General features: G+C 38.1%; 1 protein-coding gene across 4 annotated transcripts in view; it reads left to right on the top strand.

Moving 5' to 3' along the window:
- LOC127655137 (semaphorin-5B-like) overlaps positions 1-22,802 on the top strand; it is a 231,780-nt gene extending 208,978 nt beyond the window's left edge. For 2 of the 4 annotated variants that reach the window (XM_052142777.1, XM_052142776.1), the window contains 4 exons: positions 4,243-4,377; positions 9,327-9,371; positions 16,519-16,724; positions 18,713-22,802. In XM_052142777.1, coding sequence (XP_051998737.1) covers positions 4,243-4,377; positions 9,327-9,371; positions 16,519-16,724; positions 18,713-18,889 — 563 coding nt within the window. In that variant the 3' untranslated portion in view covers positions 18,890-22,802. Of the gene's footprint in view, positions 1-4,242; positions 4,378-9,326; positions 9,372-16,518; positions 16,725-18,224; positions 18,263-18,712 lie in introns of all 4 variants that reach the window. The other 2 variants (XM_052142778.1, XM_052142779.1) reach the window with 2 other exon arrangements.
- The last annotated feature ends 1,794 nt before the right edge of the window (positions 22,803-24,596 follow it).

Here is a 24,596-nt window from a genome sequence, read left to right as displayed (position 1 = left end):
AAAACATAACTTTTCAACCACATACACAAACACCAATAGTCTAAAATACAAACACTTCAAAACCGTGTCCTTCATTTAATTTGTCAGAGGGTGCTTTCACACTGGCACATTTGGTGTGCACCGAGTTCAAATGACATCAAAGTTCTTGTTTTTGGGTGCAAAACACCCGAATCTACTAGAAATGTGGTCTGGGGTACGGTTCATCGGTTCATGTGAACTCCAGTGTGGTTCGCTGCTAATATGAATGCAATCGTACCAAATCATGGAAGTGAACCCTTATTGATGACATATAATTCACGTCTTTGCAGGCTCCCGATCGCAAATATTATGGTTTAATGAATATCTCATACCAGCTTGTGTCCAAATAAATCACCTTCAGAGAGCAGCTCAATGTCTTCACATCTTGCAATGCATCCGCTGGCTTGTGGCAGATAAACATCCTGTGCATCCGTGGCCAGGGTTGGGGAGTAACAAAATAAATGTAACGGGAATACGTATTTAAAATACAAAATATAAGTAACTGTATTCCACTAAAATTTACAATTTAAATCATTGGTATTTAGAATGCAGTTACATTCAAAAAGTATTTTGATTACTGAAGAGATTACATTGCATTTTATTGTCATTTGTTTAATTTAATATTTAGTCCTTTCAGATGGAATACATTTATACATATAAATATTGCGATCCAAAGTGCATTTGAACAGCTGTGAAACACTTTCTTATGATTCATACGATCAGACAGAGAAGTACATTTGAAGTTTAGAGCAGAAGAAATAGAAATAAACCTTGTGTAAATTGTCAGCTTTACACTAAGCTAAAATGCTATTTCTAGCCATTTTACATGCACATGTTACCAGGTACGATCATATTTTTGTTATCAAGAAAATTCCCGTTGGATCATAATTTCTTTTTTCTAGTAATGCCTTTGATATTAGGGCAAAAATCATATTTTTTATAATATTTTTGTATTGTTTTCCTGTAAAGATATCTAAAAAGCCTTAAAACAAGATCAATTTGATTTATTTTTTGTTAGAAACAACACTGCATAAGATAGCCCTCACTAAATCAAGGCTACAGTGTCCGGTAGACTATCATAGTCAGCTAACCTTACAGAAATATAGGGATGTATGTGCCCAGTACCTGTGTATTCCTTGGGATATCTCTTCTGTTCATTACATATTATTAACTTCGGCATGTTAGATATTGCTGGAGGTCTTTTTAAATCATTTTGGTAACCCATAAGTAATGAATCAAGTGCTACCACATAAACATGAAGGAATTATTAATGATCTTGACCATTATTTTAAAGTGAGGGTCATGTTAACACATTAGTAATTAATGAAAAAACACTAGAATATTCAAAACTTTTTTTGCAAAATATTTGTACAATTATTTTTTTAGTCATGGATACTGTAGGTTAATCTTACAAGAAGCGTTTAATTTTATGTGAAGTGCATTTTTTTTGGAGTAACTTGATGGATCCATTGGAAAAAAAGAATGAGTGTCTCGTCCATCAAGCTTCTAATCCAAGCAGGGTTCGCCATATTCAATGCTCGCACTTACACTGAAAGAAGATCGAGTGCGGTTTTGCTCTGCCCTCCCCTCTCTCCACCACTAAACTTGAACATACATTCTGTTCTGTTCAATACCGAACATTGGCAAAGGAGGAAACATGTCAAATGTATTTGATAAAAACTTATTTACCGAGTGGACTGTCTAGGGTGGAAGTACGCAGATAGGTGGAATCGGCCTCATAACCGCACAATGCTTTTCTCTGGTTTTCTGTTGAAACCTTGTGGTGATCAACACACTTATGCTTTAAACACATCATTTTTATATTTATCTGGATTTATTGTCTTAATTTATGTTAAGAATTAATAATTAAACATGTATTAACCGTGAGCACCAGCCATTAAAAGCATTATCCTGCTAGAGGTTTGTAATAGTATTAACTAACTAAAGTGTTAATGTAGTACTACTCATTTGTCCTGAATTCATTCCTGCATAACTACCATTATTATAAAGTGTTGCCATTTTCTCTTGCCTTGCTATCTTATGTCAAGTAATTTTCTTGTTTTAAGGATGTTTACATATTTTTTACCAGAAAAACAAGACAAAAATTCTTAGTATGGAATGTGAATTTGGCCTAGAAACACAATTTTATTTTTTTCTACTTACACTCCGGTATTACAGTAGTCGCCATCTTGCATTATGACGAACAGTTTAAGATTTTCTTGTCCTTTAAACTTGGTCTGATTCACCCGAACAGTGTTTTAAAATAATCTCCATACCTAGCCACTCAGAAATGATGATACAGGAATGTTATTTTCTTCTTTGTTTAAAAGATACAGCAACGCAAATTTAACAAAGTTGATGTGAAACAGGAAGTGAGGCTGTATCTCAACACCATTTGTCCTATCGAAACAAAACTTGATAAGCTTCATTAGGACCATGATCTTAGAGTACATGCAAAGTTTGGTGACAGTGTCAACTATGGGCCAAGAAATGTCAAAAATGGCTATTTTTGCACTTTACTTTTGAACCGTATGTCCTAGGTTGGTGGATTTTGTCTATACCATTTTTTCCATTATTGGCCATACTGCCTCTCAGTCATATTTAATTTTATTAAAAAGTGATACAAATTTTGAGTGCATTGTTGGATAAAAAAAAAAAACATTGGAATGTGTCATTGACATAATTTCCTGAGGATATTTGAGCAGTTTGGAGACAGCACCACCTATAGTTCAAAAGGTAACCCGCACTTGTGTGCCGACTCTAAAATTGTCAATCTCTTTCCCAATCGTGGCACATGTCACCTGAGTGGCGAAGTGTGTAAAATTCTGGACTACAGTTCCATTGGTCATGGGTTCTTACAGCTGATTTTCTATAGTATTGTGGGTCTTTGTATTGTACTTTCTGAAAAGTTTTAGGGCTTATCCATGATATATTCTGCTTGCGGGTATTCGTATTGCTCTTCTTCCTTTTCTCCCTAATTGGAGTTTAAGGCAGCTCTATAAAGCATACATAGGATTTTATTTTAAATATTTGGCACACTCTAATAGGGGTTTTTATTATTATCCCACACACCAAACTCTATAGCGCCACCACCAGAACTCAAACGTGTACTTTTGTCTTCTAACTTTTGAACTGTTTGGCCTAGATAATTCTAAGTTCTTATTACCCTCCTCATGGTGATTTTAATGCAGCACTTACATTATAACTCCACCTATTACAGTAGCTGCCATGTTGGGTTTGGCTTTTATGGATTTTTTTCGCTACTCCTCCTGTAAAATATGTATCAGATGAACTCCTACCTAAGTTGCACAGAAATGACTGAACAGAATTTAGATTTTCATCTTTGTTAAAAAGTTACGCCAATAGAAAGTTTCATTGGAGTGACTGTGCTTGGCTTTGCTGACTCTCAAATTGGTATGTCCCTTTGGTGGCTGTTAGCCCTGTGGCAGCGTGGTGAAGTAGGTAATGTGCAGAAATGTGAAGCGCCACGGTACGGCTTCGATCCTGCCCTAGGGCACCTTACAAAGTGGTGTTGGCTTGCTTTTGGTGTCATAATCGGTCTATTTATTATTTGTGTCCTGTTTAATTTGGTGCAATGCTTGCTATTTTGGTGCTTGGCCTGCAGCTATTTTTGTTAATATGGTCACTCAATCACTTCTGCTCTGACCCTTGTCTACTATCATTCAGACAATAAGAGACATGTACTTTCACCACAAAGAGACACCATAGGTTGAGCCAAAAGTTGTTCAAGTAAAATAAATGAAGATAGATGTAAAAGTTATCTAGGCTCTCTTGCATAATTTTTGTGCCACTTGATATTCCAAAATGACAGGATATGCTCTGGGACTTGTTGCTACTGATAATAATGTCTTTTGGATCTTAGACTGAAACATTCGGCCCCTTTCGGGCCCCTTCATAAATGACAAATTCTTGTTAGACTTTGAGAGAATTGTAAGATTGCGTATGGTTTAGACAAGCATCTACAAAGCTGAAACACAAAAGGAATGCATATGTTTGTAGATTGGATTTTCCCAGCAAGCAAATACATATTGAATCAAAGTGAAATTCTTGGTACGCTTGCTCTGAAAGTGTCACCTTTGCGAGACTGTGATTATTTTTGCCTTCCCTTGTGTTTAAGGGTGGTGTTTGTTTTATGTGCATGGGTGGGCCATTGAGTCAGCATTGCTCTGATTAGATTGTGTTTAAGACCATGTCTATGTGCAGGTGGGTGGATGACCTGGTCGGTGTGGTCTGATTGTGATGACTCGGGCTTGCAGCTGCGCAGTCGAGTGTGTGGGGCTCAGACCATGCGATGTGTGGGAAACAGCACCCAACACAGAGACTGCAATGAGATCCCAGGTGAGAGAGAGCTAATGTATACAAACACTCTCATAGCTTGTTCACACATACAGAGACTGTCCTATTTGTTAGTAGGCTTTCCTGCCACTAGATGCCCTAACAATTTTGGTGGGCTGCATAACTGGCCATAACTTCTGAGATGTAAAGCCAGTAAAAATAAGATGTTGTTCTATTTTTACAGTAAATAATGTTCCTTGCTGTGAAAATTAACATTCTGCTGGGAAAAGGTTTTGAATATAAATTGCAGTAATGCATAATACATCATATCATGAACAAGATGAATAATTATGCATGCAGAAATCAAACTCACAGAATGCCATGTCCATCATTTCTTTTATTATATCACTGTATGTGGGAAGATACAAAACATATAGAACTGAAAATAGCTCAGTAACTCAACTTCAACGTCCTGCCTACACTTAACTAGAGTGTCTCACAGGTGACGGGTCACATGAGCTCCTGGTTCTTCTCTCTTATTGGTTGTCACTGCATCACTGCTCTTTTGCATAAAGTTAAACTTTTCACTAGAGAGGCCTACATCACATCACCAATGTTCTGTGTCACTCATGTAGCCAGAAATCACTATTGAAAATTCAGGTTGCTTTGTCGCATTAGATTGCTGTATGTGTGAACTCCCTTTCACACACTCTAACACGGTGTTTCCCAACCACTGTGCCGCGGCACAGTACTGTGCTGTGAAAGATTGTCAGGTGTGCTGTGGAAAATTATCAAATTCCACAAAATTAAATAAATGCATGAAAAAAATTATAATTTCCGGGATCCAAACTCCTCACCTTTTGAAAAAATTCACAGTTTTGAAACAATAATCGGTCACTTTTGTGATTGTGAAGAGGAATTATTAGTGTAAAAGCGAGTTATATTTATACGCATTAAAGGTCTTTCACACGACTCGCGTCAGCGCTGCAGAATACATTGAAGTCTATGAAGTGACTTTACACCAAAGTGTTTTTCACACACATTTTTGCTTCACCAATAATGTCTTTGAGAGTAATAAGCAACATGAAATATTTAAAAACTGTCCAAATTTGTGAAGAGACATTGAATGTCTTTTAATTAAAAATGCTCTTATCGTTTATGAATTTTCTCTCTTCCAAATACATGTTTTCAATGTTTATTGTGCACACCTCCCGCATTTTTACATGGCAAACTCGTAAAATCCACCTCTGTGACGCATTCTGCAAATCTTGTCATGTGGAGTGCAATGCGGCACTTGATGCTGACATTGAACGGTTGATGCCTCGACTCAACTCATGTGAAATGCTCTTTACAATGACAAAGAACATTATTGAAACTCTAAATTATTATTATTTATGTATTATTGTGGTCTTTTCTGATAAAAGCCAAGCTCAGAAGTTTAAATAGGCAACTGTAGGAAAATGATTCTGTAGATCTGCTTTGTGTTTAAAATTCTTATACTGAAGTCAGTAGATTTGTAGCCATGCAAGTTTTAATAAAGGAGAAAGTAAGGACGTTATTGAAACTCACTATTATTAGACTATTATTGTTGTCTTTTTGGATGAAAAATAATGCTCAGAAGGAAGACTATAGATCTGCTTTGTTCTTTTAATGCTTAAACACTATAAAGTCTCTTGGTAGATTTCAGTCATGAACGACTCAAAATGATTCACTGACTCACTCATAGCACACAAGACGTTCATTTGTCGACACCTAGTGACATTTCCAGAAGGAGTCACTGAACTAATCAGTTAATAAAATTGAACAAAACTGTTAAACAGAAGCAAGCCTCACCAAAATACTCTTTATTCTGCAGCTAATTCTGCACCATTGTAAACTTGAATTAACTTGAATCACTAAAATAGCTGGAAATGGTGCTATTAGAAAAAAATTTCACAGACCATTGATTGTCTTAACTTTTTCGCCCCTCATGAGTTTGCATCCCTGTAATTTGTTGTGGCGACATTGCAAGAACAAATCTTCAACTTAGAAAACAAGCAAATTTGTTGTTTTTTCATTGCCCATTTAGCGCTCTTGCCACCTGTGACCTCACACAGCATAGCCTACCTATGTGACTTTTTTTTGTGCATTTTTTTTCTCTTGAATTTCAAACATTACAAGTAAACATGCTACTAAGATGGACAGGAAACATGGACAAGTTCTTGAAAAGGAAAAATATTGACGATGGGTAGCCTGTGTGGGATAGCGATGTACCATATAATTTTTTAGTCGTAAAAAGTGTGCCGTGGCAGAAAAAAGGTTGAGAAACACTGCACTAACATATATATTCACACACTGTCCGACTATTTCATCATGAAGTAAAAGTTTTCCCAGTTGCAATGTTTCTATTATTAAATACACATGCACTTTTATATCCTGTCAAACCTGCTGTTATTTTAATCGATTGGATGTAATATATTTACTGGTGGTTATTCATTACTCCGACTGGTGGAGTGGAAGTGTTTAAAGTGAAGAACTGAATGCTCCCAGCCTGCAAGAATATGAGTTATCAGAGTGGAATACCAAGTGAATCAGGCACTCTAATTAATATTAATGTTATGCCACAAGGCAGCCTCACATTGAATTTCTCTCCATTTTTGGGAAACGGGTTCTAAATCCGAAGGTGTCTCAGACTGTGTGGAGATCAAGGAGAAACTTCACACAGTCTGAGACTTAGACTCTATTGCAGCTGTGAGAAATGGCATTCCCATTAAAATGCACATCATTAACCAAGATGGAATTTTACTCTAAACAGTGTTATAAGTAATAAAAACTAAATGAAAACTAACTTAATTGGGAAAAATTGAAACTACACTAAAATGCATTTTCATGACTCTAAAACTAACTAAACATGAATAAAAATGATCATTCATTAATTTAAGTTTTTAAGACGCTATAAAATTTGAAACCTTTACAACCCACCTTTATTAAACCCTGAGAATTCAACTAGACGGCCTTTAGAAATATATGATAACATGATAACATGCACTCAAAAATATTATTTTAAGATTTATGTATTTAAATTTGGTGGCAGTGGTGGCTCAGTGGTTGAGGCTCAGGGTTACTGACCAGAAGGTCAGGGGTTCAAGCCCCAGCACCACCAAGATGCCACTGTTGGGTCCTTGAGCAAGGCCCTTAACTCCAGGTTGCTCCAGGGGGATTGTCCCTGTAATAAGTGCACTGTAAGTTGCTTTGGATAAAAGCGTCTGCCAAATGCATAAAAATTTCATAACAATATTCCAACATTGAATTGAGTAATCTTTAATAAAATAACTAAATATTGTAAGTTTTATTTATTTAATTTTGTTAAACATTACACATATCAAGTTAATAACATTTTGAAAATATCTTAAAAATCTTTAAGATTTGTGTGTTAACTTTGCCATTAAATAATAAAATAAAAATGAATACATGCTGAGTTTTTTATATATATATATATATATATATATATATATATATATACACACACACTGTAAAACTAAATTGAAACAAGAAAGCACTACTAAAATAATAATAATTATTATAAATAAAACAAAAACATATATAAAAAATAAATGTACTAAAAAACTAAACACAAAAACGAAACTAAAGCTACAGTCATGCTAAACTAAACTGAATGGACAAATTTAAAATAAAAATGTATTCAAAATTATAATAACTGTGACTCTAAACAAGCATTAAAAGCAAGTTTAGCCATGCAGTTAGCGCTCAGTTGTTTTATGAACAATTTGTGAGTGCAGATTTGTCAAGACATTAATTCCTGAATACTTGGGTTATTTGAGTACTTAATGGAAAATACCACTTTGCTTTATCACTGTTGCCCTGCAGATCCCTCAGGTATAAAACAGTAGACTGTCTCCTCACTTCTCTGATCTATAGCTCTTTGAATTGCCCTAATTCCAGGAAGTTTGTTTTTTTTCAAGGAGAGAGCAGAGTGTGCGATAAGGTGGTGGATGATTGACGTTTTGGCTCTAATTCAACAAAATTGTGTTATTTTTTATTTTTTTTATGCTAAACAGATTTGGTACTCTTTTGGGTCACCACTTGATGTCCACTGCTCTAAATCAGTGTTACCCAACCTTTTTTCTACCATGGTACACTTTTTATGACTAAAACATTTTACGGCACACATCGTCAATATTTTTCCTTTTCAATGTTCAATGTTTTCTGTCCGTCTTAGTAGCATGTTTACTTGTAATGTTTTAAATTCGGATATGCAAAAAAAAAACAAGTCACATAGGTATGCTACGCTGTGTGAGGTCACAGGTGGCAAGAGCGCTAAATGGGCAATGAAAAAACAACACATTTGCTTTTTATTAGATTTGTTCTTGCAATGCCACAACAAATTACAAGGATGCAAACTCAGGATGGACAATCAATGGTCTACGAACAAATTTTCTGAGGAGATTTTTTTAAAGAAAAAGCTAAAAGAACCAATTCCAGCTATTTTAGTGATTCAAGTTTATTCAAGTTTACAATTGTGCAGAATTAGCTGCAAAATAAAGAGTATTTTGGTGAGGCTTGCTTCTTTTTCACAAATTTGTTCAATTTTATTAACTGATTAGTTCAGTGACTCCTTCTGGAAATGTCACTAGGTGGCGACAAATGAGCATCTTATGTGCTATGAGTGAGTCAGTGAATCATTTTGAGTCGTTCATGACTGAAATCTACCAAGAGATTTTATTGTCTTTAAGCATTAAAAGAACAAAGCAGATCTATAGTCTTCCTTCGGTCTGAGCATTATTTTTCATCCAAAAAGACAATAATAATAGTCTAATAATAGTGAGTTTCAATAACGTCCTTACTTATTAACGTCATTAAAACGTGCATGGCAAGTTTAAGAAGTTTAACTTTTAAAAATGTCTCAAGATCCCTGCATTCCATTCCTCTGCACTTCATCTAGCTATTTTTAAATCCAAGAGCACATCCTCTGTGAACAGCCCCTAACTATGTATCTTCTCCTCTGTCCACAGCAATTCTCCCAGCATCTAGTTATGACAAGGACCAGCAGTGTGGGGGTAAGTGCCTTGACAGCTGCATTCTTTTGTGATGAAACCCAATGTGTTTCTAATGTGTTCATGGCAGATCTGTGGATGCATGCTAGTGTGTGCTTGAGCATGCGCACTAAAGTGATTGCATGAAGACATGTTGCGATGTGCTGCTTGTTTTTATGTTTCATGTAAACTTATTTTCATCCACAACTCAGGAAGTACTGGAATCACTCTAGATGCCCCCTTACCCTCTCAAATGCAAAAAGAGGCAGGATGGGGTGATGGGTTAGAGTAGAGGTGAGGTATGAGGTGAAAGTGGGTGAACTCCATCGTTCACACTTCTGAGTTGACATGATTTCCCTTGGGTTGTGTCATGCAGTGCTTGCTGCTCCTCCATGCAGTGTTGCTCTCATTCCAGTGCGCACAGCTTTAGATGAAATATACATGAGGTGGTACAGCGGTGCTCTTTAGGTTGCCAATCCATGCCACACTGGGCAATGGGTGCCCTCAGTAATGGTACATCAGTGCTAGTTTGGTGGTCCTGAACTATCGTGCTCATGCTCAAGCAGTGGTTAGAAAAAAAAGTTTTTGTCTTGCTTTCCAGTGAAAATATAAATGTAATTGAAAAGTAAAACTGTGTAAGATAATGACTTATTTCAGAATGTATCTTGAATTAAGTTTACTTTTCTTTACTATATTCACAAATTTTTTGCATATTTTATTTTTAGGCATAAACCTCACCATAAAAAGATAGATTTATGCTTAAAAAAACAACATTGTGCCAATAGGGTAAGAAAATAAGCTTAATATGTTGGCTTGAGAAAGCCAACATGCTGTTATTCTACAAACATTGTTTGGGGTTATTTCAAAATCCCTATACCAAGATTAAAATTTCACATACTAACTTGTCCTAAAGTTTTCAAGTTACACAGACCTTCAGACTGTTCTGGAATAGTGTGCTATGTATTGTCTTACTCATTGGACTAATATTGATGGTCACAAATCAGAAAAATCACATAGATTTACATTGTTCAAATGGGCCAACGGAATGCTCGTTAATTCAAACACCCACTGTAAAAAACTCAAATGTGATCAAATGCACAAAATGTATTTAATCCACTGTTGTTCACTCTCACTTTCTCTCTCTTTCTCAGTTTTTTCAGTTTCAGTTTTTAGGTGCTTTATTGGCATGACAAATATTTGTACATTCAGATTGCCGAAGCATTTACAGCTGAGATGAATATATTATTTAAGACTGCAAAACGAAAACAGTGCAAAACAATGTACATTATATAGTAATTGACAAAGAAAAACAAAACAAATATACATGGAATCAACATCAACTCCCTCTACTACCCCTCCCCCTCCGCAATCACCAACACCACAGCAACCCCCAACGAACATCCCTGTGGTCACACATAAGCATGCACACACACACTCACACACACACACAAAGTAAAAAAAGAATAATATAATAATCATACACATCTAAAACTACGCCTCTCTCTCCACAGCCCCTGCCCGAGTCCCCCGAAAATTCCAAATAACTGCCCCATTTCCCATCAAATGAATCCCAGATCCATAGCCTTCTATATGACACCTCCTCGAAGGCAGCCACGCTCTCCATCTCCGCGCACCACTCCCGAAATGAGGGCGATCCAGCTGAATTCCCTTAAACAGTCTGTCTGATAATGGGGTGTAACAGGGTGTAACGGGTGTAACGGGTGTAACTTAAGTTCTCCAATTGGTTTAATAGAAAGGCTTTGCAATGGCGAAATAGGGGCAAGAACTTATGCGCCGTACATCCCTGCCAGGTGCCCCTATCATAGTAAAATTTGGGTTAGGGTTAGGGCTAACCCTTTGAAATGAATTCATGTTTTTGTACCACTACCGGGTGTCTATAAAGTAAATTAATCCGTCCAATAAAGTATTCCCAAACCTATATATTTCCAAAATCTTAAAACAATAATCCCATTCTACCATATCAAATGCTTTTTTCGCCATCAAGTGGGATGGCAGAGACCCACCACTGATCACATGATATTGATGAAACTTCTAATGTTATCAGAAGAGCTACGGCCCCGTATAAACTGCACCTGAAGAAGAATGAAGAATGCCATTCTACAAACATTGGTAATTTGATTTTCAAAGACAGATTGGTGTCAAATATAACAGCTAAATTCTTCACTTTTGAAGATTATGTAACAGTACATCCATCGAGAGTCAAATTATATTTTAGCGGCTTATTTTTAAAAGTTTTTGGTCCAATAATTAGTACCTCTGTTTTGTCAGAATTGAGCAGAAGGACATTTCTGGCCATCCAATATTTTACTTCATTGATTCACTCTGCTTTTGGAGAATTGTGAAATCTCATCAGGTTTTGAAGTAATATAAATTTGGGGATCATCGGCATAACAGTGGAAACTTATTCCACGATTCTTGATAATATCTCTCAGGGGAAGCATACTTTACAAGGAGAAAAGCAGAGGCCATAAAACTGATCCCTGTGGCACTCCATACTTTTGTTTGGTTTGACAATTCCTCATTTACATAGACAAAGTGGTAGTGGTCTGTTAAATAGGACATGAACCATGCTAATGCAACTCCACAAATGCCATCACAATTTTCTAGCCTATTCAATAAAATGTTGTGACCTATCGTGTCGAAAGATCTAAAAGCACTAGAAGTGAAATGCATGATAAGTGCAGTCTCTGTCCTGTGATGAGGCCTAAATCCTGACTGAAATTTTTGATATATACCATTTCTCTGTAGAAAATAACATATTTGGGAGGACACTACCTTTCCTAGTATTTTCGACATAAACGGGAGATTTTAATCGGTCTATAATTTGAAATTGGTTTTATAATTCAAATATTTTTACACATCCAGTGAAGCATCAATGTTGCTCTAGGGGGCTTACACACTTTTGCTTCACTATGATCAAGGATTGAGTCCATCAATAGATTAAAGTCTCCTACCAATTTGATATCATGAGGGATGCCAGTGGCCTGCAACATCCCTTCAAGATCTATAAAAAAGCGCAGATCATCAGCGTTAGGTGTGTAAATATTAGCCAAAATCAACCTTTGCCCCTGAATGTCTGGTAAAACAATAACGACTCTTCCTAATTTCTCTTTAGTCTGTTTGAGACATTTTAATTGTAGATGTTTACCTATCAATGTAATGAGTCCCCTGCTCTTACTTGAGTCAGCACTAAAGTAAACATGTTCACCCCATATCTTCCCAAATGTTTTAGCTTCCTGTAGGGAAAGATGCATTTCTTAAAGAATCATTATTTCATATTTCTTATGTTTAAGAAAATAAATAACCTTCCTTCTTTTACGGGGTAGCCCAACCATTCACATTCCATGTGGAGAGAGAAAATTCACACATATAAAATTTTAAATATTAGAAAAAATAGATTGTGTGTCAAAAATAAAAAAAAAAAAAAAACACATTCCAACAGTAGTGCAACAATCAAATCCCAAACTTCCCCCGAAAAAAACAAACAGAAAAATGAAAAACATGCACATTAACCCAGAGCATGACAAGAAATACTTGATTTCCAGCAGTCTGGGAAAGAGCTCATCTAGGAATTTCACCATATCTCAGCCTTCTTTGTCCTCAGGAATGCCAACAATTCGGATGTTGTTTAGCCGAACTCTTCAACTTTTCATACATCCGAACTCGTGCCACGCGACTCACGGTAAAATAGTAATGTTAAATAATACAAATAAAATATAAAGGAGGAAGTAAAAACAACAACTAATAAGAATAAGAAAGAGCCATAATAAAAAATATTGTGGCAAACAGACACATATTGTGCTGCTATCACAGAGCAGTCTTTATGTTCTCCTAATAGGAAGGGCAGTTTTTCATAGTTTATTAAATTATTAAATGTGATGTGTATATGTTTAATTTTGTGGGAAAACTTTCTCTCTATTTAGCTAGCTAGCTGGTTGTTTGTCTACAGGCTCAAGTCCCATTTACAATTGCACAGAGAAATTCAGCATACAAAGAAGGCGTAGGCGGATGTTAGGCGTGTGTGAAACCAGGAAAAAACGAAGCAGACTCTTGCCAAGCAGACTCTTTTTAATGCTGCACTTTATACACTGGGAGAGTGAAGTTTAAATGAAACTCACCACTAAAATAATATCCTTGTCCAATATTCAATGAAGCTGTGTACCATCCACACAGAGGTCACTGCCAAAATGTCCTAAGTTCACCAAAGTAGAACTCCTCGCTAAATAGGGGAGGCAAAATTCTTCACCACTGGAAATCCATAGCGCGAAATTCACGATCGCGCAGATTCCCATTGAGATGATTGTATTTTGCCCGTGGAATTTTGTGAAAATGTAAATATGACAGTGCCTTAACTTTAATGTCTTTAAGGCTTTGTCAAGTCAATATCAAAGTTTTCTTGACAAACTTTACCTGTCTAGTTACAAGTATTCTATCTAAACAAGTCTGAATGATGTAATTTCTGTTCCAATAGATGGAATTGCAAAAAAATTTAATCTTCCATTGGTTAAAGAAACAGAAACTCCCACCCAACACCCACACCATTGGTTGAGTCAGTTTTGCTGTGTAGGGCAGTCAGAATGCTCATATTAATGGCACCACAGAGCCACAATGCTTCCAGCTCAGTGAAATCAACCTACTTATGGCTTATAGTTGACTCAGCAAATTAACCTGGAACAGGAGAAGGTATTGTAACATCAAAAAATATTACACAAACCAGCTTTAATATCTTATGTGATTTGCTTCTCAAGTAAATATATCTTTAGATGCGCTGAATAGATGCGCTGAACGACTTCTACGCTCGGTTTGAAGTGCAGAACGACGTGATGGCGAGGAAGTCCACCCCTCCTCCCAACGACCAGGTGCTCTGTCTTACCACGGCAGATGTGAGGAAAACTCTACGTAGAGTCAACCCACGGAAGGCTGCTGGACCAGACAACATTCCTGGCAGAGTGCTCAGAGGATGTGCAGACCAGCTAGCAGATGTTCTTACCGACATCTTCAACATCTCTCTGAGCAGCGCCGTTGTTCCAACGTGCTTCAAGGCCACCACCATCATCCCCATGCCAAAGAAGTCTTCAGTGTCCTGCCTCAACGACTACCGTCCCGTCGCACTTACACCCATCATCATGAAGTGCTTCGAGAGGCTCGTCATGAGGCAGATTAAGACCCAGCTGCCCCCTCACTAGACCCACTGCAGTTTGCGTATCGTTCAAACCGTTCAACGGACGATGCCATCACCACAACCCTCCATCTGGCCCTCACCCACCTAGACAATAAGGACTCATACGTTCGAATGCTGTTCATAGATTTCAGCTCAGCATTCAACACAATCATTCCCCAGCACCTGATTGGAAAGCTGAACCTGCTGGGCCTGGACACCTCCCTCTGCAACTGGATCCTGGACTTCCTGACTGGGAGACCTCAGTCAGTCCGGATCGGGAACAGCATCTCCACCACCACCACACTGAGCACTGGGGCCCCCAGGGCTGTGTGCTCAGTCCACTGCTGTTCACTCTGCTGACTCACGACTGTGCAGCAATGCACAGCTCGAATCACATCATCAAGTTCGCCGATGACACGACCGTGGTGGGTCTCATCAGCAAGAACAACGAGTCAGCATACAGAGAGGAGGTGCAGCGGCTGACGAACTGGTGTAGAGCCAACAACCTGTCCCTGAATGTCGACAAAACAAAAGAGATGGTTGTTGACTTTAGGAGAGCACAAGGTGAACACACTCCGCTGAACATCGACGGCTCCTCTGTGGAGATTGTCAAGAGCACCAAATTTCTTGGTGTTCACCTGGCGGAGAACCTCACCTGGTCCCTCAACACCAGCTCTATCACCAAGAAAGCCCAGCAGCGTCTCTACTTTCTTCGAAGGCTGAGGAAAGCACATCTCCCAACCCCCATCCTCACTACATTCTATAGAGGGACTATTGAGAGCATCCTGAGCAGCTGCATCACTGCCTGGTTTGGGACTTGCACCGTTTCGGACCGCAAAGCCCTGCAGAGGATAGTGAGGACAGCTGAGAAGATCATTGGGGTCTCTCTTCCCTCCATCAAAGACATTTACAAAAAACACTGTATCCACAAAGCAACCAGCATTGTGGACGACCCCACACACCCCTCACACAAACTCTTTACCCTCCTCCCGTCTGGCAAGAGGTACCGAAGCATTCGGGCCCTCACGGCCAGACTGTGTAACAGCTTCTTCCCCAAGCCATCAGACTCCTCAATACTCAGAGACTGGTTTGACACACACGTGTCCTGAGTTGCACTTTAATTACTGTCACTTTATAACTGTCTGCTACCTCAATAACTGCTATGTGCATAGAACACTATCTCATAGTATGTTATGTTTACATTTTTAGAAACTGTCATCTTTTTGCACTACTGAGTACTGGTCGGCGCTGCACTGTCTATTGTCCTGTTCATTGTCAGTAATTTGTTGTACTGTCCCGTACTTTTTGCACATGTTTGCACGTGCACTTTATATAGGTAGTTTATATAGGTATTTTATTTCGTTGTGTAGTCTCATGTGGTCCTATGTTGGTCCTTTGTTGTTTTTATGTAGCACCATGGTCCTGGAGGAACGTTGTCTCGTTTTGCTGTGTACTGTACTAACTGTATATGGTTGAAACGACAATAAAAACCACTTGACTTGACTTGACTTGATCTTGGTTTCAGGGTGTTTAGATATTTTTCTGGAAAACAAGAGAAAAATACTGATTAAGGACATGAATTTATCAGTGTGCTGCCCTGAAAGATTGGTGTCCAGTTAGAGCAGTGCAGGGCGGGAGTATGGCATTCACTGTGCTCACGTCACAATTCACACTCATTACGGGTCAGGTCAGCAGAACGCCTGGTCCATCACACTGTCCAGCCAATCATAACACTGTCCCTCAGTACTGCATTATTCAGCCAGACACTCTCTAGCACCTGTCTACTGCTGGATGACTGCTACGGACATGTAGAGCTAATGATGAGGGACGCAATGGTGCCAAATCACTCCGATTCCACTGACAAGGATGACTATATTTCTCATTATTCAAAAAAGCTGATTTATAAAAGGTCTGGCTGGGAGTGCCAATATATTACAATAATTTGCAGAGATATAGTTACTATAAATCTGGCTTCTCTTGTTGTTCCAGGGTTCACTCTCCTGCACCTGATAGCTACTGGCGTGTCATGTTTCCTGGGTGCGGGTCTGCTGTCCTTTCTGGTGTATGTGTACTGCCAGCGGTTCCACAAGCCCTCGCAGGAGTCTGCTGTCATCCACCCCACCACTCCTAACCACCTCAACTACAAAGGAAACACCACACCAAAGAATGAAAAATACACACCCATGGAGTTCAAGGTCAGTGCTGTCACCCTTTTGGTCGAATTCACGTCAGTCCCATGGCAGCTCGCAGTAAGCTTTTATCTCAATGTTTTATTTAGTGAAATAAAAAAGTGAGTAAGTGAGTGAACTGAATCATTTACTCAGGGTTGTACTTTAACTGCTCTCTTTAAAGGAATATTCTGGGTTAAATACAAGTGAAGCTAAATCGACAGCATTTGTGGCATGATGTTGATAACAAGAAAAATTAATTTCAACTCGTCCCTCCGTTACTTAAAAAAAGCATAAATCTGGGTTTCAGTGAAGCACTTACAATGGACGTAAAAGGGGCCAATCCATTAACAGTAAAATACTATTTCAAAAGTATAGCTATGAGATAGAAACAGTATATGCATGTAAACACAATTTTAGTGTGATAACATCGCTTACATCTCTTACATCTGATTTTACAACTTTTTTGCCATAACAACATAATGCTGTAAAACCTAAAACGACCATAATAACAATTTTACACCTCAAATATTTTATTTACACATTTTAAAATAATTAATGTAAGTGCTTTTACAAAATTATAAGCTTTACATTTCTGCATTTAAACCCTCCAAAAATTGGCCCCATTCACTTCCATTGTAAATGCCTCACTGTAACCTAGATTTTTGGAGGAGGGACGAGTCACACATTTTACAATATTTAAATCTCTTTTGCTAATTTTCCCCGAAATCAGTGCTGAAAATAAAAAAAAAAAGTTCACAGATTCTATGTGGGCAATTATATGATGAATATTTGTATGAGTACACAAATACAATTCATCAGCTAGCAGATGGGTTCTAGTCTTATTAGCATATGAATACACTTGGTTTTACCACACTTGGAATTGTAAATGACAAGTGAACTAGCAAAAAAAAAAATTGTAAGCAGTGGAGAAACTAAGCTGTCAGCAAAGACCCTCGTTTGTTATGTCCAAAATGAGCAGCATTGGATAACTTATAGTTTGAAGATTACCGCTGGTTTCTCTCTCCCCTTGGCTGCTTGTTTAGCTGCATCTTCTGGCTGCTCGCGGTTCCTGGCACATACTATGTCTTTATTAATGGGCTCCATTAGGCTGTTTAAGCAGCAGCCGCTCAGTGGTCTCCCACAGCTGCTTGTGACTGATCGTCGAGCTCATCCAATTAGTTTGGCTAGGCTCGCTCTTCCTCCACCTCATGTCCTTGCGGTGACACATACGCGAGCCTTTTGCCACATTTACCATCGATCTTCTGTGTGCTCGCTCCTCACTCTAAACTTATTACGAGAGTCAAGACTCAGGCAATGTGAGTAGATCTGTTCAAGAAAGAAGTATTCACTGCAAAAGGTTGTCGCTCAGGCCTCTATCAGTGGGTTTCCAATAGGGGTAGTATAATATTAAATATTTATATTTTTCAGCTTTTTTCAATATTCAATATATAGCTCTATTAATGTATTTCCTCTGAAATTGCTTAAAAAGCTTCTCTTTTTTTTTCTTTTTTTTTTTTTCATCAGAGGAACCATCATTTCAACCAAACAGCCTTTGTTGCCAAGTAGGTTTAAAATGTATTATGTAAAAAGTAACAAAAGAATTATTGTGGGAAAGTGTTTTAGAAAGTAACTTAAAAGTAAAGTAATTAATAATGAGACGTTTCAGTGAAGTATTAAGTAAAGTAATATGATTAAAATTTTAGAGTAGTAATTTGTAGTGGATTACTTTTTTTTGTTGTAACTTACCCAACACTGGTCATTACCTGTCCCTATACTGCTGAGGTTTTACCAGATGAGGAATTAACTGGTTGTTACATATTTGTAATTTATTTTTTTCACATGACAGTTTAGAGATTTAAAATCTGTCTGCGGACATCTATTCCACTTTTCTGTTTGTTTGATTTTTTCCTGCTTCTGTATCTAACTTGGGTTAGGATTTGCAAACTTGCCTGAAAATACTCTATGGTTTTGTCTCTCTCTCATGTAACTCCTTCCTTGTTTCTTATCTACAGACTCTGAATAAGAACAATTTGCTGCCAGACGAGAGGACTAACTACTTCCCTTCCCCGCTTCAGCAGACAAATGTGTACACCACCACATACTACCCCACAGCACTTGGCAAATATGACTACCGCCCTGACTCCTCCCCGTCTCCATGCAGAACCTATAACCACAACAGTAACAGCTGAGACATGTATTCAATACGTAGCTTTATCGCCATGGTGATAAGGCTGCTCTGGACATCACCTCCTAAACCCTTCAATTTTCCCACCCACACACTCCCTGCACCTGAGTGATGAGGAAAAAGTTAGGTGCTTTTCTCCAACATTCCAACAGATTTTTCCCCTTACTCTCTCCCCAGAGGATCATGTCACCTACGTCATGCCTTATGGTGTTTGATGGGGAAAAAGACCAGTGTTTTTAAACAGCACTTTTAAAAGGATGAACAAGATTGTGTAGATGCTCTGACTTTGATGCATTGATGTCTTGATTGATCTTTGCAGAGCTCCAGTTACTGAAAGGAGATTCTGCTGAAGCTAAAGGTGGGAAGACAAAATTGCTCTGGCTCTTGTCTGATCTCATTTATTTACATTACATTTATGTATTTTATAGACACTTCTATCCCAAGCGATTTATAGGTCATTCGATGTATACATGTTATCAGTTTGTGTGTTCCTGGGAAACTAACCCATGATCTTGGCATTGCTAATGCCATGCTCTACCAGTTGAGCTACTGACATCACATACCACTCCAACAATATCTATTAGAGGAATGTACTGTACTTTGGCACATTGTGGCAGCCTTCTCTTCTTTTCAGAATAGATGGAGATAAGACAATGAGAGCAATCTATGCTGGCATTATTTGGTTTGGTTAGATCTGCCAGAATTGTCATATCTTTGGATGCAAATCTAAGGATTTCCCACTGACTTCTAACCTTTGAGAAACATCTACAACTCTCTGAGGACAAGACAAGAGACAAAAACCATCTTCTAGGTGGATCATTTGGAACAAGTGCTGCAACAAAAAATAAAGCTTAAAAAAGGTGCAGTGGGGGTGCTATTGTATTGTGCTTTGTTTTGGGACCTTTCAGATCGGACCCTTATCATAATGGATATATAGATATCAGCTGACGTATAGCACACAACAAAAGCATAAGGCAAAAAGAATGGTCATTCGTTCTCGGAAAAGTAGAAAACAAAATGTTTTACTGGCGAATGCATGGAAACTGAGGAATATTGTACCAACATGGAATATGCTAAGGTATAAAGCGAACATGTTCTACGAAGTGATTGTATGTCTTGGTCGTCATATTAAATATGACTGGGTTTGAACCAAGATGGACTATTTTATTATGAAGACAAATTTAGGAAATACTGATAGCTTGGCACTTGTTTTCTATGATTATATTAAAGAAGGAATTATTTGGCAGTTGAATTGACAAAAGCTGTAGGATAGTTGTACAATAGAGTTTATTTAAGACATTTCAAACGTTGAGGCTCTGAATACTATATATGAAAAGTTTTCTCTCACTTCATATTTTATTTTCTACTGTTTACACATGGTCTATTTGTAACTATACACCATTTGAAGCATCATATATTCATAAAATTGCCTGAAGAGCAAATCCCTGTCTTTATCATATCAAACAATATGAGAGGTCTGAAAGTCAATGTGTGCAGCACTATGTGCTTAAAGGAATAGTTCACCCAAAATTTTTATTCTGTCATTATATACTCACCCTTTTATGTTGTTTAAAACCCGTATGACTTTCTTTCTTCCATTGAACACAAAATGACCTGTTAGGCAGAATGATAGCCTCAGTCACCATTTTATTGTATCTTTTTTCCATACAATGAAAGTGAATGGTGACTGAGGCTTTCAGTCCTTTTGTGTTACACTCAGAATGTTTCCAATAGGCATCAGGCCCACATTCCAGATGTCATTCTTCATTTTCCGTGTATATTTTTCAATAAAAGCGATTCAGAAATGGCGACTCTTATGGGGATATAGTATTTATGGTATGTTTGGGTTAAGTTAATTGGAGACCTTAAATTGCCCATAGGTATGAGTGAGAGTGTGAATGTGTATATCTGTGTGTGTTGCCCTCTGATGGACTGGCCACCTGTCCAGGGTGTTTCCCTGCCTTCGACCAGAGACTGCTGGGATAGGCTCCAGCACTACCCGCGACCCTGCATAGGACAAGCGGCTATAGAAGAGGATGGATGGATGGATGACATGCTTGGTTTCTAAAGGGCGTTGAAAAACTAAACTAAGCTATTTTATCATGCTTTTTTATTGAACCCTAAGCCGGCCATGCTTTCAGCTAAGCATGAGCACATAGGTTGTACATAAATTATGCCCCACCATAAAAAAGTAATGATATCCAAAAGTTAGTATAATGTATATTGTAAAGCTAACACTGTTTTTTTAAAGCCTTATAGATGTAAAATAATATGTGCAGCAGCTGTGTAAATATTATCAACCATAGAGACTGTGGGGATGGAGCCTGTCAGTGAATCTGGTGAGATGTTTTCATCATTTGACTGCAATGGAGAGAATCGGCTTGTAGAACAACCCTGATTGTTAACATTCTTGAGTCCCTACAAAATTGTTAGTTAAGAAAATATTTTTATTTTTTTTTCCAGTAGGCCTATTATTGAACTGTGCATAATTCATACGGATTGTTAATAATTACATTTGTTACAGTTCGCATGACACTTGGTTCACATGTTATAATCTAACATTAATTGAGGCTCTTCCATATCATGCTCACAAATTAAATTCAAACACTGTTTATTCACTCTTTTTTCCTCCCAAGTACCTGTTTAAATTAGAGACTTTTTTCCCCTGTATCTCTAAATAATCATAACAATCCCTGATAACTAAAATGCATTGCTATTTTAAAGATACACTACTGGGCTCCAGGCTTTCTAAAATTTTTGTTGATTTCTACAGTGTGGTCCAAAACACTCCAAAACCACTAGTAAAAAAATTTCCATTCCATTCATTCTAAAGTTTAAATAGATTTTTTATTATGCTCCCCTTTTGTGTTAGTGACAGCATGCATTCAAGCTGGCATAGACTCCATAAGTTTGTGAAAAACCTGAAGATCCATGTTAGTCCAGCATGATTTGAGAATCTTTCAATGGAAGCAAGTAAACATGTGTTTGCATTGTATGTCATTTTGACTTAAGTATATTTGTTAGTTTTTTGTTAAAAACTTTCTTGTTCATTTCCATATTTTTTTAAGTGTCATGCAACAGTTTTGAACCTCACTGTACATATGAAAAGAAATCAAGGATAGACAAACTCGCAGCTCATATTCAAATTTAAATCCTCACATTCGCTCCCATGTGCCTGTCTAGATAAAATATGTTGGATGAGTTGTGTTTTAAAAGGGGTATCTCTGCTATTGAACAGGCATGAAGTTAGACGATGCAATGAGGCGCTCCATCCCTGCAAGGCTTGGTGCCCTTCTATGCAACTGACCTGGTGGTTAGCTATGCGATGTAGACTGTAATCACTGCCTTTTAGACACTGTGAATTTTTAGTACTCTATATTTTTGTACATTGTAAAAGATAATAAATCTTGATGCCAACCCGGTCTAACTTGAGCCGATTTGTCCTTCCCAGCCTCTCTCACACACCATCAATCTAGGTCACATAGCTGTCTCCCATAGAGTGAAAGGTAAGCGTTTTCAAATTGTCATGTTTTTAAATCCAATGTCAGGTTCGCTATAACACACTCACATTTGTATGTTTAGGGATATGCTTGGCAGGCTGAATGAAATAGGACCTAAATGCTTAAAACACATACACACCATTTTCTCATGTGCTAAGTGTACAATACTATTATTGGAAGCCGAAGCATTGTCAAATAGAGATGTTCAACCGTGACGTAAATTTGTAGGCAAACATGAAAGGCTAATTCGCTATAGGTTACCTTAGGAATTTTCTATGGGTTTTTATAATGGGGATTTTCAATTTATGAGTAAAATAAGGTCTGTGGTAATCATTAATTGAAGATACTTGGATGTATTGTTCTGCAACATAAATTACATACCTTAAACATGATAAATTATGAATTTGTGTCAAATTCTAAGAAATTGAATATTTTAATTATTCCATGCACTTAATTTTATAAAAAATAATGTGTAAACAATGTATCCAATAAATGATTCCCCTCTGATTGTACGTATTACATGTTCCATTGTCTGTCTCCACTGGGCAAGACAAAAAACTGCTCATGTGAGATTACATTTTTACTAATTAATTTGATAAGTATAGGTTTAAACACTATGAAAGCTGTTGAATAATGATGCTATGTGCAATCAGTCTCCCGCCTTTCCAGGAGGCCTGTTCATATAAAAGTTAATCACAGGTGTTTACATTTTACATTTAAACAAGGTATGATGTGCATGAATAATTACTGTACCAGCGCTCATGAAAATGTCCAACAATATTTATTTTTATATTTTAAGAAGATTGATGAATGGTATTTGCCAAAGCAAAACTAGTTTTCTGGTGGTTGCTAAAGTGTTATATTTGCTTTGCAGCACATTTATGCTACAGTATGTGGTAAATAGGGTTCCCTTGTTACTCAGTACACTTGACGTAGTAACACAAATGGAGACTGCCTTCTTACACAACCTAGTTGAAAACTCTACAATAAATGCCAATATTCTAATATTGGCTATGGTGTTTGAGCCCCGCCTGTTTTGCCGCAAAACTGTCCGCTATAAAAACAGGTGCACAAACACCATTTCCTCAGAATTTCTTCCTTCAAGACAGCGATTATCTCATCTAGAAGCCCTCTAGTTTCGCTGTGAATATACACGAGTCAGCAGGCAGAATCTTCGCGGGAAGACTTTCCGCTCCCCTGCGGTGCTCCGGAGAACATCACACCGCCTCGCCATTTGACGCGTCGCTGGTGGACAGGCCTCAGATTCCCCGCAGTGCTTCAGCAGGGTTGTGTATCCTTACAAAGCAATTGTGTATTTTGTATCGTATATTGTGTGATATAAATATATATTTATTTATATTTTATATATCTATGTCTAAGATGACGTTCCGTAAGTGTTCCTTGTGTGAGAGGCACATCCTGGCATCAGTCCAGCTGATACGCTTTGTGCGAGACGAGCTCTGACCTTCTGAAAGAGCAGGTGGCTTCGTGTCGTGCAGCGGTTGTGATGCTGGGTATGATAATGATGAAGTCATGTCTCCCACTACATCAGGCGAGTGGTCAGTGGATGATGCTGCCACTCCTACCTCCAACGAGGGAGAGGAATGTGCACACACCACTAACAGGGAGATGATCCACATCCTTATAAGGGCGGTTAAAGAACTTCACCTTCAGTGGTCTCCCCCAGAGGAACCTGAACAGTCTCACCTTGATGAATGGTTCCTGCAGTCTGGATGAGCACAGCTTCGATCCAGTGACATTCAAAGAGCTCCGCACTGCTACAGACTTAGTGCTGCGTGCCACGAAAGTCACCGCGCAGGCCATCGGCAAGTTCATGGGCAACCTGGCAGTTCTGGATCGACATATATGGATGACCCTCACAGAAATTAGTGATAAGGATAAAGCAACACTGTTGGATGCTCCAGTGTCTCCTGCCGGCCTCTTTAGCGGCTCTGTGAATAAAGTTGCTGAGCGTTATTCAGCAGCAGTCACCAGCTATGAGACACTTAATGCCCAAATAGAGTATATCACAACCGGTTCGCTTTGCTCTTTTTCGAGCCAGTGCCCAACTAAAAGCCCCATACCAGCTGCCTCACCAGCACCTGTGTATCAGCATGTGCACCAATAGCTCTCCTGATGAGCACAACCCTTTGAAGCGGAAAGCAGAGCCCGCAGTTCCCTCTGGATCTGCTCCAAAAAAATAAAAAGCTT

The sequence above is a fragment of the Xyrauchen texanus genome, chromosome 14, assembly GCF_025860055.1.
Source record: "Xyrauchen texanus isolate HMW12.3.18 chromosome 14, RBS_HiC_50CHRs, whole genome shotgun sequence".
Taxonomy (NCBI): Eukaryota; Metazoa; Chordata; class Actinopteri; order Cypriniformes; family Catostomidae; genus Xyrauchen; species Xyrauchen texanus.
This window is presented reverse-complemented; position numbering and strand designations above follow the sequence as displayed.